General features: G+C 41.9%; 1 protein-coding gene across 1 annotated transcript; it reads left to right on the top strand.

Moving 5' to 3' along the window:
- Positions 1 to 4,714: 4,714 nt before the first annotated feature.
- On the top strand, positions 4,715 to 13,191 carry T265_11455 (hypothetical protein; the record flags this gene model as incomplete). The annotated part of the gene is made up of 3 exons (XM_009178111.1): positions 4,715 to 4,861; positions 7,213 to 7,304; positions 12,921 to 13,191. The coding sequence occupies 3 exons, from the start codon at positions 4,715 to 4,717 to the stop codon at positions 13,189 to 13,191; spliced, it is 510 nt and encodes a 169-aa protein (XP_009176375.1).
- Positions 13,192 to 13,831: the final 640 nt, after the last annotated feature.

The following is a 13,831-nucleotide window of genomic DNA, read 5'->3' as shown; positions in this document are numbered from 1 at the left end:
GGTTGCAGAAGCATAGGTGGTCACTTTCGAATGCTAGACATGTTTACAGCAAATCCAACCAATGCTAAGTAAATAAAGCCACGACGGACATCTAAGAGGATGACACAGGTTTTTAAATCAAGATCACTATTCACGTGCATCATGGGATATCTGGAATATCTAACCTACTGAAGTATTACGGGGTAGGATATCCATCCGAAGAATATCATAAAAAAAACGAATTAGGCTGTGATTCAGTTGATATTTCGGTTAAAACAAAATTGATTCACAGATAAGTGTATTTGACGAATTCCACACCATTTGAATTCAAGAGGAGTATAAGATTGACAGTAAGTCGGGTAAACTGACTAAAGGATGGGCCTCAAGGTGGTGGTAGGAAACTGGACGTTGGCAGTTTTATACAAACTTATGAGTAGTTTCCTCCACACAGTGATGGTTAGCTGCTGCTGTCTTAGCTTCCATAAGCAAATACGTTTTATGCCACGGAATCAAATTACAGTAGGATTCATACAGAAATTCAGTACCATGATAGCTACTGGAGAGGCACTGATCGTCGAGTTACCATTCTGCACCGAAAACAATGTTTCTTTAAAGTAGCCCATTCGCAGACCGTTATCAGCGTGCTCTAGGATCTTCTATTCACAATACCACCTGAGCAACCGCATGCGTGCAGCTTTCCCAAACAGTAAGGCTGGAGCAACTAGTTGTCGCATGTGAGGCTGTTCCTGAACAAATTCGCCCTGTCTAGCTAGGCCATGGACTAAGACCGAGGAATTATCCAGCCAAATCAGTACACTAAACTTGCTTACATCCTCAGGTCTACATGTTCTCAATACTGTTTACAAACTGGAACTAACACCAATAGGAATACACAACAACAAAAATAACCTTATCCAATATAGGCGATAGCCTAGAGAAACTGTCCTCGCTCAGTACACTAAACTTGCTTACATCCTCAGTTCTACATGTTCTCAAAACTGTTTACAAACACCATATGAATACGCAACAGAAAATAACCTTATCTAATATAGGCGATAGCCTAGAGAAACTTTTGAGGGATTGTTTTTTATATTGTCCCCGCCCAAGCTTTTCATGTTAACCCTTGTATATAATTCAGTTTTATTCTAACGTGTACACTGCCAAACGAGTGTGCTCGATTCTGCATCAACAGACAAGTAATAAGTTTAATTCTACATTGACCAGTGTAGAACATGCAACTGTTGACAGGAAATTATCTATCCTTTTTTGGAGTAGAGTTTTTCAGAAAGCTGATTAGTGCCAAATTACGTTGAGTCCACCTGTAAAGTTTGATCGCATTACTGAGTTCCACAGTTATTAGATGTCAGGTGAATACTACTGAGTTTAATATCCTGTAAATTCTAACCAGTGATTCTTTTGACATGTCAAGTCTGAGAACACATGAGTCCCCAGTGAGTAAAGGGAGCTTGAAACTATGGGAAGAAAGCTGTGATTCTACTGCAATATTCGGTCGATTTCTAAGTCCACAAAATGAAAAGCGATCATACTATCTTTTGCAAGGGCCGGTGAACAAGTATAAAGAAGTTCTTGACCACTTCAAAGCAACTAGTCTTTGTAAGCGAGTCAACAGCAGGCAAGTGTTCAAATGACAAGCTTGCTCTAAAAACAAGTTTCTACGGATCATTGCGTTAGCCCCAGGCATGCAAAAATAATGAAATTGTCGCATACATCTGAAGTTAAAAGAATCCGGGAGCATGTTAGAAAGTACTCGAAACAATACATTGTATTCGTTCGCGTATTTATCACAGGGTGGGCAACTGTAAATCATATGCTTAAATTGTGAACTTTCGTAATACAGAATGAACGGAATAAAACCGGCATCTTAACTGCAAAACTTGTCAACTTCGTGAATTGTATTTTCTTCGGCGCAACTGAGATTGTTTCTGTACTTTGACTTCAATTCTTCAAGAAGGTTCTTTTACGACGTATCATTCTAGTTTATGTTAACTTGCAAACAATGTTTCTTTTAATTAGTTTTGTCAAAAGAACAACATTGAAAGTGATTTGGATCAGTAATGTGGACCAAATTCTTAAAAACCGCCTCATTCATTGCGATTAAAATGCGATTAAATAAAATGAATAAAAACTGTTTTTTGCTATGCCCAGAGTATATCTGGTTCACAGGAGGCAAAACGTTCTTTGAAAGATGATGGCTTGGCAAAGATTTGTTTGTTATGGTCAGGGAGAACGAGTTAAAAGTACACGCAAATTCGTTTACAAATTTTATCTTATCAACCACGAAAGTCGTCTGGCATGCACTGTAAACAGTGCTTAATGTTTATTTTGGCTGCAGATAAACTACCTTGTTTTGAGTGTCGCACCATAAATTCAGAGGAAATGCTTTAGCTTACTCCAAAACCAAAATGTATGGTAAAAACGAACGTCTTTTTCATGTTCAACGAAAAACAATCAGTGCAAGTTAAAATCAGTGAGTAAAGAATCACGCAATTCAAGAGTCAGCCCTACCATGTCTTGTAATTCTAGGACAGCATGCACACCCTTCAAAATGGATGGCATTCGTCATGTCACCCGAAATGTCACCTGAAAAAGAGGAACAGAAGGGATTGTAAAGATTGGTCTCAGAAAATTTATCATTTCACTTCCGGGTTGTTCTACCGAAATCGTGAATTTAAACACCAAAGACCACTGGTTTTTACTATATACGAGTAAAACAAACATAAACATAGTCTGCGTTGGGCAGAAACATCCCCCTCAAAGCAGGGTCCCCGTTTCTGATACCAACTACACTGGCTAAAAAGTAATTCATCTTCCAAGAAGAGTCTCCTTAAAACAGAGTGCCTGCAGCTGAAGATTGAGCAAAGATATTTTGGGCAGCCATTACATAAGTGTGTCACATCTCGACAGAGAAATTACTCTAATAACCAAGGCACTTATTGCCGACACCTTTACTTTTACCCGATCGAAAGCCAAATTTTTCTATATATTTTACTTTCTTTTAGCCCGAATTCTGAGATACAGTGTAATAAAACACAAATTTGTCGAATTCTGAAGCTGTGACTATCTATGTGATTATAACTGATATTTAACAGTAAAGGTGTTTGAAAAAGGTTGTCCGTGTATCCTGCTTACAACCCCCAACTCATGCCCTTACAGGTTGGTCACCTTGAGTAACTTCTGCATGAAACTCTGCATCCTGTCTAAAGTCTGGAATGTTAACCAGATGAAAGCTTCAGAAACCCTGAAGGAGTTCAATATGCGCAATGGGACATAAGATATTTCGGAAAACTGTCACGATATTTTATCATCACGACATGAACATTGCGGATTCATGTCTCGCAAACATTATTAAAAACACCGGAATTTCACCACATGGAAATGAATATCACCTATAGGTCTAAGTGTACTTAAATAAGCAAGCATAATAAAACATGAGAAGGATCATTCATACCACCGTGAAGTGAACAAATCTTAAACGAATATAGCAACCTAGTGCACAAGTTCATTCACTGGACGCAAAAAGTGACAGAAAGTCAAAACGGAATGAGAGAAACTGCACACAAGCTTGCTGAAAACTCTTCAGCGGCCCAGTATCGGTTTCAACCCCTTTCACAAATGTTTCTCGTCAGATGAGTGCAGTCTTTCCAAGGTATCCGTCAATTTAATGTTCTATATTCGAAGAACACACCCGTCTGCATGTCAACAGTGGATAGTCACATGAATCTCAGATGAATCCAGCTTTTGTTGTTTTGTTCCAACTGAATATGCCACACTAGGTCACCTCATGTTTCAGTTCACACGATATTCGGAATATCACAACACATCACACATATTATCGCATAATATTATGTCTTCTACATACCTGACATACTTGAATCTTAGCGGAACCTCTTGTATACAAGCTTGCACGCACCTCGTAGACGCCGGCTACCTCATGATCCTGGAAATTCATTTGAAGTGGTTACGTATTTCTATTCAGGGACACAACAAACACCTGTTGAGCAATGTTTATTACAGCACCATTATGGATTACAGAATTTGGCGAAAAATCTACCTCGTCCAACCCCGGTTTACAATGAGTCCCAACAACAAGTTCAGCCCAAGACTCGGCTGAAAATTTGTGAAGCTGTTTAGCTGTTTCCCACCTACTGCAAGAATTTGGATATTTCCTAATACACGACTCATAAGGTTGCTGGAAATTCCTCGACAGCCCATGACCGGTTTTTCCCTTCTTGGGGCTCATCAGGTAGGCGCAGTCTCCGAGTTCCCGTCAACCTTATGTTCTACTTCAAACCAGATTGCACGAAATTAGCGAATATACACTCATTTGCAAACTAATTTGGTTCTTTCGAGAGACTCACCTGGAACCCAGCTGAATCTCTCGTTTATGATGTTCTCAGGCGACTGAATGTGCTGCATCAGGCCGCCTCACGTTTCAGTCGCTACGATATTTGAAATATCGCCATACATGTATATTTGTAATGTACTGCTCATAAGGTTGCTGAAAATCCATCGACAGCCCACGGCCGGTTTTGCTCCTCTAGGGGCTCATCAGGTAGGCGCAGTCCCCGGGTTTCCGTCAACCTTATGTTTTACTTGAAACCAAATTGCACGAAATTAGCGAATATACACTCATTTGCAAACTAATTTGGTTCTTTCGAGAGACTCACCTGGAACCCAGCTGAATCTCTCGTTTATGATGTTCTCAGGCGACTGAATGTGCTGCATCAGGCCGCCTCACGTTTCAGTCGCTACGATATTTGAAATATCGCCATACATGTATATTTGTAATGTACTGCTCATAAGGTTGCTGAAAATCCATCGACAGCCCACGGCCGGTTTTGCTCCTCTAGGGGCTCATCAGGTAGGCGCAGTCCCCGGGTTTCCGTCAACCTTATGTTTTACTTGAAACCAAATTGCACGAAATTAGCGAATATACACTCATTTGCAGATTAATTTGGTTTTGCGAGAGACTCACCTAGGACTCAGCTGAATCTCTCATTTGCGATGTCTCTGATTCGGTTCGTGCTTTGCCTGTTAAAGTGAACAAATCCAGCCTTCCCTAAGAGCAGATTGGCAATCGCATTTAATGTCTTGGCTTTGAACAAGGTGGAGACGATATGGAAGAAAAGTGGCATGCTTGCGCCGAATTCGTTCATCAAAACTACTTCTTGTTTTCGGTACACACAGATCGTCGCAATTCATTAGACCTGAAGACTGGGTTGAATTTCACACTTGGAACTATTGATGCTTTCTCAGTTGCCACTTTGGTGAATACTGGAAGTTTTTGACAGGATGGAATATTCGCGTTTCGAATACATACTACTTTATTTTACAATAAGTAGTCTGAGCTGCATTTAGAATATTGGCCGGGCAAGACCCTGCTGCTTCAAATTCCTTTTAGATGAGAAACAAGCTTGATGGTAGTCCTAGCTGTGCATACTGGCAGAGTCTACTTAGAAGAATTGTCTTCAAGAACTCGGGAAACGTACTGGTGAAAAGTACAAAAATCGCAAAACAATACACTCTCTTCACAGTTCTTATTCCACAGTTTACTTTCCTAATCCATTGTGTCTACATAAAGTAAAACGCCCAAGATCCTGCCATGCTACGCAGCTTATGTGTTTCAAGTGTTCCAACGCGTGAAGAAATTTTTTCATAATTCTAAAGTCAGATAAACAATCTTTGGATTTCTCTTGAAACATCTAAGAATCCCTGGTCTTACTTGTCGTTGGCACTAGTGTGCTGAAAAGTCTCAATAGATACGACCACATGTAGTTTACGGATGTATTTGTAATTACGTGCATTATCACTTTGGGTTCTGTCAGCCACACTGGGCACCGTCATATGTTTTGAACACAATGGCTTTTTAACGGGGTGTACTGATGTTCTGTATCCAGACAACGCTCGAGAAAAATGAATTTTCTTCATTGTTTAAGCACGATGCATCACCAGTCATGCTTCCATTGCTCCAAACAGCTTCTTAATTGAGATATTATCGCAGGTCTCGAAATCTTGCGAGAAAATCGGAGTGTCAGAGTGATTCATCTGATTCTCTTTCCGAACAGTCACCAAACTTTAAGAGAGACTTCGTCTGGGTGTTCACGTCACCTCCACTTAGAAGGGATTATGATGCCAAGATATCTTGTACAATGAGCCTGGTAGGTAATGGTCGGAGCAACAATAATTGAGCTAATGTCAAAATGTATATGCTGTCTCATCGGGAAGACAATCTTGGCGCATACCGTGCGTTTAGCTTTAATGTGGTATCTTGTTTTCACAGACACTAGTCTGGTTGAAATAAGTAGGCTTCCAGTAGTGTGGAAGGCTCTGTCAATAGCTACATCATTCTTATACTCAGTCGAGGAGCATTTTTCGTCAGTTTTCAAAGAGTCTGGGAAGAAAACGAATAGAAGCAGTTTAAAGGCAGCTAGTCAAGGCAATCCACACTGTTTGACTTGAGCTTGCGCCAACTTTCCACCAATCAGAATGTACTGCATTCCGTCGGTAAAGTAGTATGAGAGCGAAAGAAGGGACCTTCTGAAGTCCGACACGTTAGTTTTATGCAGCAGTTGTTGATAAGTGAAAGCAAAGCCCCTACAAAATCCCCGAAAACAGTATGTTCTGACGTCTAGACCATTCAGGATTGTGAGACAGGAGTATGCCACCGCATTTGTGGTACACCACAAATGCGAGAAAATTGACTTAGATCGCTGGAGGCGCTCAGAGGATAGAGAGTTGGTCCCGTCAATGAAACCGATCTATGCTAAAAAAACGAGAAGCACTGTATAATTGTTTCATCCTTGTTGAGAACCATCAGCAGTGCGCATCTCACGAACCTCAGAGTGGTTTGAACCCGCGATTGCCTGCGTACTGCTGATGATTCCGAACAAGGAGTAAAAAGCCGTGCAGTGCTTCCCATTTTCCCAGCATAGATTGACTTCACTGACCGGATGAAATCTCTGCGGAATATGACCAAATCCCCTCCTACTACAATGAATTTTTAGTAATGTGAAGGAGTGAGATTTATTATAGTAATTCTTCATTTAGCAGAAATACGGAATTTTCCGAAACACGACTGAATTTCTGACACGACAGAACGGCAATTTCTGGGGCGAAGCCCTTCCACGTCAGCCACGACAACTCTTCCGGATCACTAGCTTTGTTTGAGCACATTCTGCTCAATTTATTCTTTCGAGGTCAGTTTTTTCTAAGCACCTCTGGAGGCGTGGACGTGGCCGAATGGGTGGCATTCTGCCATTGTGGCAAAAGCGCTGCTGGGTTGGTCGAAATCTGTGGCAGTCGCGGTATGTATTTTCTTGGCCGAAACGATTGCCATGTATTCCCACAACTGGAACGTAAAAGAAATTTTGCGCACATGATAGAAGCCTCAATACTACTGACTTGATCGGAATGGAACGTACATCAGTCTTGGTCTAACATCTGGTGTTATATCTACATTTAATTTAACTCGTCTGAGTATGAACACTTAGGGCTCAGAAACGAAAATTTCCTCGGACTACTCAAGTCCAAACAAAACTCCAAGTAACGAGGAACCACTTTTCAGCTTCTAAATTTACGTGGCCCCCACCAAATGCAAGAGATGATCAGTCACGTATGGTCAGAAAACGCCTTCGAATTTGACTCTTTCGAACATGTTTAATATCTCATTCGAAAGTACAGTGTGCGAAAATCTGGTGATACAGTGGTCTGACTTGGGTAGATGCGCGTCAGTGACAAAAGCAGAGCCAAGAGTAGTTTGGTCTCTGCCAGTAAACCCATTTTTCTTATCGCAAGTGAAATAGCTCGGTCTGCAAGGTGGTAGTGGAAGCTTGCTCAAGCTCCACCATTTTACCATTATCGTTTATTTTTGAAAAGCATGATCACAAACATAAAAAGTGAATGCAAGCGATGAATGCGAAAGAGTAACAGGAGAACATGGGAGAAAAGAGAGAGACGTCTCAGTCGAAACCATGCCAAGGACAGTGCCATTCTGATGAGATGAATCCCAAAGTATGTAAAGATTTTGGCTAATTACATCTATTCCCACTAATTTACAACTTACTATTATTATTATTACTATTACCATTATTCTATACTTAACTACTATACTTTACTGCGATGTGTTTTGTTGCGCACAGTATTGTATTATACCGTGTTCCATTTGATTCCACATGCATAGGTGCGAATGATACCAATAGGAAATATGTACATTTTGTTATGTTAAGCCTAGAGTGCTGTTACGGACAACGTCACACGGAACAATTGCGATCGCAGGTTCATTCTACGCTGAACTTAAATAGCCATTCAATGTACGTCTCACCAACCTGTACTACGTGTTTCGTCAAGGTCACCTAGTTGTGAATACTTTGTCAACGGAATCCTATTGAAGACTGCTTGTTGACAACGCAACTTTGAATGAAAACAAAACGTGAATCAACGCGTTTGTCTGCGTTTATCGCCAATGGAATGTTGCGCTGAGTTAGGGTATGCACTCAGATGGTGCGCGTTTTAGGAATGCCTCATCAGACCATGCGCGTAGAAAATCAGGACATCCGTTTTGACCTTTAACCTGACCACTCGTAAAGTAGCTTGCGCGGGTAACTCATTTGACGTAACAAGCTAATATGCGTTTTTGTTCTCTATCTGTTGGAAATTTCACACCTATGAGGATGCTTAGCTCTGGCACTTTTTGATTGATCACAATTTGTGATAACTTGGACAATAATTCAAACGGCCGAAGGTGAGATGAGAAAAACTGACACGCGTAGATTTCGTGAGTTTGCCATACCGTGTTGCCGGTAGGAAAACTCATATATGCACATGAAATTAACAATCTGCCCCACCCAATGAGGATTGTGGTCTCACTAACTGTTTTCACACATTTCCTTGATGAATACCGTGCCTGAATCAACCAGTGGCCGAAAAAATCACTTAATCTTCCTATCCTTGAGACGTACAACAGTTTTACCCCTTCGTAGCTAGGTGTTTGTGAAGTCGCGTGGGCTTACTGTGCCTACTGTTAAGTAATCAGTAGCTGGAAGTGGTAATCTATATGACACCCACTAGACAGATTAAAGACTGAAGCAGAAATATTCATCTTGATGATACTGTCACGATCAAACCCGATTCGGTTCACCACTAAGCAAAAGGCACATATCGGTTTTCGATTAACGGTCAGTTGACTGTTATACAGTTTGTTTCCTGTCGCAGTGAATGAAATCCTACCGGACACGGTGCGTCGTGCTTTTTCCCCCAGTCAGTAGGAAATCGGCCGCAGACAGTCAACTCGCTGTGGGACCCAACCGTGAGAAGTGCATAGATCGCTCATGGTTTGGGAGTTTTTTTTTCAAACAACGCGAGACACCGATTTTCTTTTGAACTTACCTAAGTTGTATCGTAAATGCCATCCTGTTTAGCTGTTTTCTTGTGCCAACGACTGTCCATGCATTTGTTATTCTACAAAAAAAAACAGGTTATAATATAATCCTCAACATGTTTGACTGGATTGGAGTGATAATTTTGAAATGGAACCTAGTAACAGGCTCCCTAAGGTAAGGTGTCTTTGGTGCGAATTCTGACGTGTTATTTTGTGTTGGTAACGAAGAAGGCTGGTACAGCTAGAAGAACATTACTTGTTAAAACTTAGCGACAATGAAATGAAAACAAATGATACACTAGACAGCAGTATCACGATACTCCAATAATATTGCTCATTTGTCCTTGCACGGAATCGCTGCATCTCAGATAGGGTAAAACCGAAAGGTCCGCACCAAATCATAGGCATTGTCTCACATTGCTGATGACCGTTTTTCAACTGTGAGGAAATCATTGATGGGTAATAGCTCGAACTGATGAATATCCCCGGTATGGATCGTGTTTGCCAGTCTACACAAAAAGTGATGTGCTGTTTATGGTTTAGCAGCTGCTCAAATCATCCGCTGGCAGAACAGCACCTTGTCATCCATAAATCATTTTTCTGCCGTGAAATGTCGAACCCACCCCACCGTTTCAGGGTCTTTGCATTAGTTTTTCTTTAGCAGCTGCTCAAATCATCCGCTGGCAAGACAGCGCCTTGCCATCCATAAACCATTTTCCTGCCGTGAAATGTCGAACCCACCCCACTGTTTTGGGGTCTTTGCATTAGTTTTTGGTGCCTGTGCATTTCATGGTATGGAACCAGTTAAATGAACATGTTTCAGACTTAATGATCACTAGCCCCAGGAACCGAGCGTCAGATGTAAATGTCCAACCTTGCCGGAATTTTGTACCAAAGGGGAACACAAAGTGAACGCTAGCGTTTTGAAGCTGCGTCTTGGCACCTAAATTCTTGCAATTGTTGCATCGTGAATGCCGAAAACTGAACAGAGCCCATTATGACTTTCGTTTCTGGAGGTCAGTGCAAATATGAGTTCTTCCTGTGAAAGTGGAGTAAAACCATCTTACAGAAGAGATCAGGTCTTGCACAATTTTGCCAACACTATTGTGTGAAGAGCATGCCAAATGTGTGGCGAAACTGTTCGGGTCATTTCATGCTATTGCTATTCTTTGTATCCAGGAATAGTCAGGTCTTTTGATAAATCATTATTCATGAGGGAAAATACGTGCACTTTTGAATTCTTCCCAAGCTGCTAGGAGACATTTCCGTGTCATGTTTTCAGATGTCTCGAATGAAGTGTACACAATGTCTTGCATCTTCTTTTGCTTGGCTATCTTCCTGCCCTCGCGTAATGAACTAGTTCTTCGTTCGTTTCTACGAAATTGACTCCCTTTATGGGCGCACCACCTCCCCAAAGGGCATCCTGAGACATACTGAAAGTTGTCCATAATTCAAAAAACTTTCTTTTTACGTCCTTGTCCACGTATATTGTCACTCTCTTCCGATGTGGTCGTACCCGTAATCCTCCAGTAAGTTGAAGGAGTTGTGAATCTCAAAGTTGCCGTTTCTGCTTTCGTCAGGCATCGGATGGATTACGGGAAAAAATCCTTAGTCTGTGACTGCACAGAAAGATAATACAACCATAAAGCAATAAAGCATAAAACCACAGGAAAACCGTTGCGAGAACAAAAGGCGATCGATCCACGTACAGTATCCTCAAACAACTTGATAAACTGAGCACTAATTCAAGTTTTGAATGACTGAGATCTAGAAATAGCTCAGCTATCAAAGTGTGTGAGAACCGACCTGAAAACTCGCAATTCGTCCCCGGTTCCGGCTTTCCGATTGTCCTTTTCTTGGCTTGGAAACCGTGGAAGTACCTCAGCCTCCATTCTGCTGTAAATTAGTCTGACAGCTACGCACCGAAGGGGTACTGGAGCTGAGCGTTGATTTAATATTAGGATTCAATGGATCTGGGACGGTGGAGACCAGCGAAGTGTTCAGAGTTTGTTGGATGCTGAGGAAGCTACAAATGGAAGATTTAATTGCGATAAATAGAACGCTCTACTCGATGGGACCGGCTAGATGTGAACGAAAGATTTACAGGAACGAATGTCTTGGAAAGTTGAACTGAAGTTTATTCTTTGGGTGGACTCGTGCTGTGGAAGCTAAAGTGGAACAAATAACGGCAAGTTGCTTCGCAAGGGCGGGGAATGGGTAAAAGATAATCGGTCAAAGTAAGAAAACTATGGGACGCATAAATTTTATTTGAACTAAGTCCAGTGGTGAAAGGTACATAGAACAACCCTCAGCTATGGAAACATAATTCCGTGTTGTAGTGAGCCTGCTGTTTGTAAAATTGGACCACTTGATAGAGGAAGAGAGGAGAGAGAGAAGGGAAACTTCCGAAAACGAAACAACAATCTGAATTTCCTGGGGGACGGAGTCGGAACGTATTTAAAATGAGAGGGCCAGAAAAGTTTGTTATAAAAAGATGAAAACAGGAGGCGAACAAGTCCTAGATAGAGACAGATTTGCTGAATCAAGTGTTGTTGAAATTGAGGCAGGGACTTTGAAAATGGATTCAAAATGGTAACAAAATTGGCGTTCAGTGCCATGAAAATTCGTACACAGTGCCACTTAACTGAGGAAGATGGGGGAAAGAGGTATTTCTTGTATAGTTAGGTTTTATTGTGCTTTTTAGCATTGGAAATGTATTACAGGAATTTGGTGAAACTTTGGTTCATCCTTCGTCTAAGTGCTGGTAAAAATTCTCTGGGTTATCCAGCCTATTGTTCGTCACAGCATTCTTCTACCGATGATGCCACAGTAGCCGCAGTTCAATCAAAGTGAACACGAAACAGGGTTAGATTTCTAGGATGAAATCGGGCCCACTGGTTGGTGCAGTTTGACCTCCGTTAGTGCTCTGGTTGTAACATAATTAACTCAATATTCAGGCGTCAAACAAATGTCCGCTTTATAAGAATGACGACTATGGCAATAATTAGGTGAACCTTGATAAAAGAAATAAATACAGTGCGAAAATTGGAATAATTCAAAATGTGACTTATGGGTTGAAGACAGCTGCTCAGAGTTCCTGAATGAAGTGAGGTTCAGGACGCGGAAAGTGTTTTCTGTGCAGTATACCTGCTACACGTGGTTGTCCGTGGGGACCAGTGGAGCTCGGTTGACTTCCTGTCCCGTGTGTGTTTTGGGCCGAGTTCCATGCCTATTTATTGCGTGCAATGAGAAAAGGGGTGTCCTTCTTGTTTGACAGTTGCACAAATGTGGATACAACTTGACCTGATGTGGTTGAAGGTTGTGATCATGCCAAGTGACGCAGGTGGTAGCTGCGTGAACAAAATGGATAGGAAATTTCAGTGTACATGATGTCGGTCAAAAGTTGCAAGGAGAAGAGTTGTTTGTGATGCGTGATCTGGTGAGCACGCATATACTGGACGAATTCGGTGAAGTTGGTTGAAGGAACAAGGGAGTGACCGCTGTTGGGTGTACGACAAACTTTCAATTACAAAAATTCACGGAGGCGCTTCAGTGATCGGTCGTCGATCAGGAGGACGTCGCCAACCTACCTCAAAGTGTCAGAGGAACTTACCAGAATCGTCTTCCATAGTGCCTTCCAAATACTTAAACATCAGATGTCAACTCATACTGGGACGATGTTGCCAACACTTTGCTTGTGGCACGACGCTACCAAACCACTAAATCAACTGGATATCAGACTAAACAGTGGTACTGCACAAATCTCAAAGAAATATCCTCTACCGTCCCGAACATACCTTGACCCGACGAGATAGCAGACGTCAAGTGAAAGTGAGCGTGCGAGTCGGCCATGAACTCTGGTGGACATGGAAAGCCAAGGAAGTGGCAAAAGTTCAGAAAATCGAGAATGTCCGAAATCATTTCAGTCGATCCATGCAGCCGGTCCTCGTAAACCAGCTGTGAGCGAAAATATCAAGCATCTGAGTAGAGCGACTATCTTGAATAAAGAAGAACGCCTTGACCGCTGGGTCGAATACTTCGAACAACAGTTATTGTGGCCCCCAGCTACCGCTCATCTGGAGCCTACAGCTGATCTGGTAACATGTACGGTGAACCTGGAATCTCCAATTGACTCAGAAGCTTATGACTGCATATGTTGTCTCAAACACTGAATTATTGTTGTCCCCATGACCTCTCATCCGTATTGTTCAAAGATGGGAGTGAAGTCCTAAGCCAGTGCTTGTCTGATCTCTTCGTCTGCATCCCAGACAACTGAAAATCGGGCTCGTAGCTAGTGCGGTAATCACACGGGAGTCATCTTGACCCCAATCGTAACGAGACTGTTGGCTTCATTGATGCTTTGTCGGCTTAAGGTGGCTGGTAAAACACTGACTCGAGAGCAGTAAGCGGGATTCCGGCTTGGTATGGGTTGCGTTGGCCAAACCTTCACATCCC

Source organism: Opisthorchis viverrini (genome assembly GCF_000715545.1).
Source record: "Opisthorchis viverrini unplaced genomic scaffold opera_v5_497, whole genome shotgun sequence".
In the NCBI taxonomy this organism is placed as follows: Eukaryota; Metazoa; Platyhelminthes; class Trematoda; order Opisthorchiida; family Opisthorchiidae; genus Opisthorchis; species Opisthorchis viverrini.
This window is presented reverse-complemented; position numbering and strand designations above follow the sequence as displayed.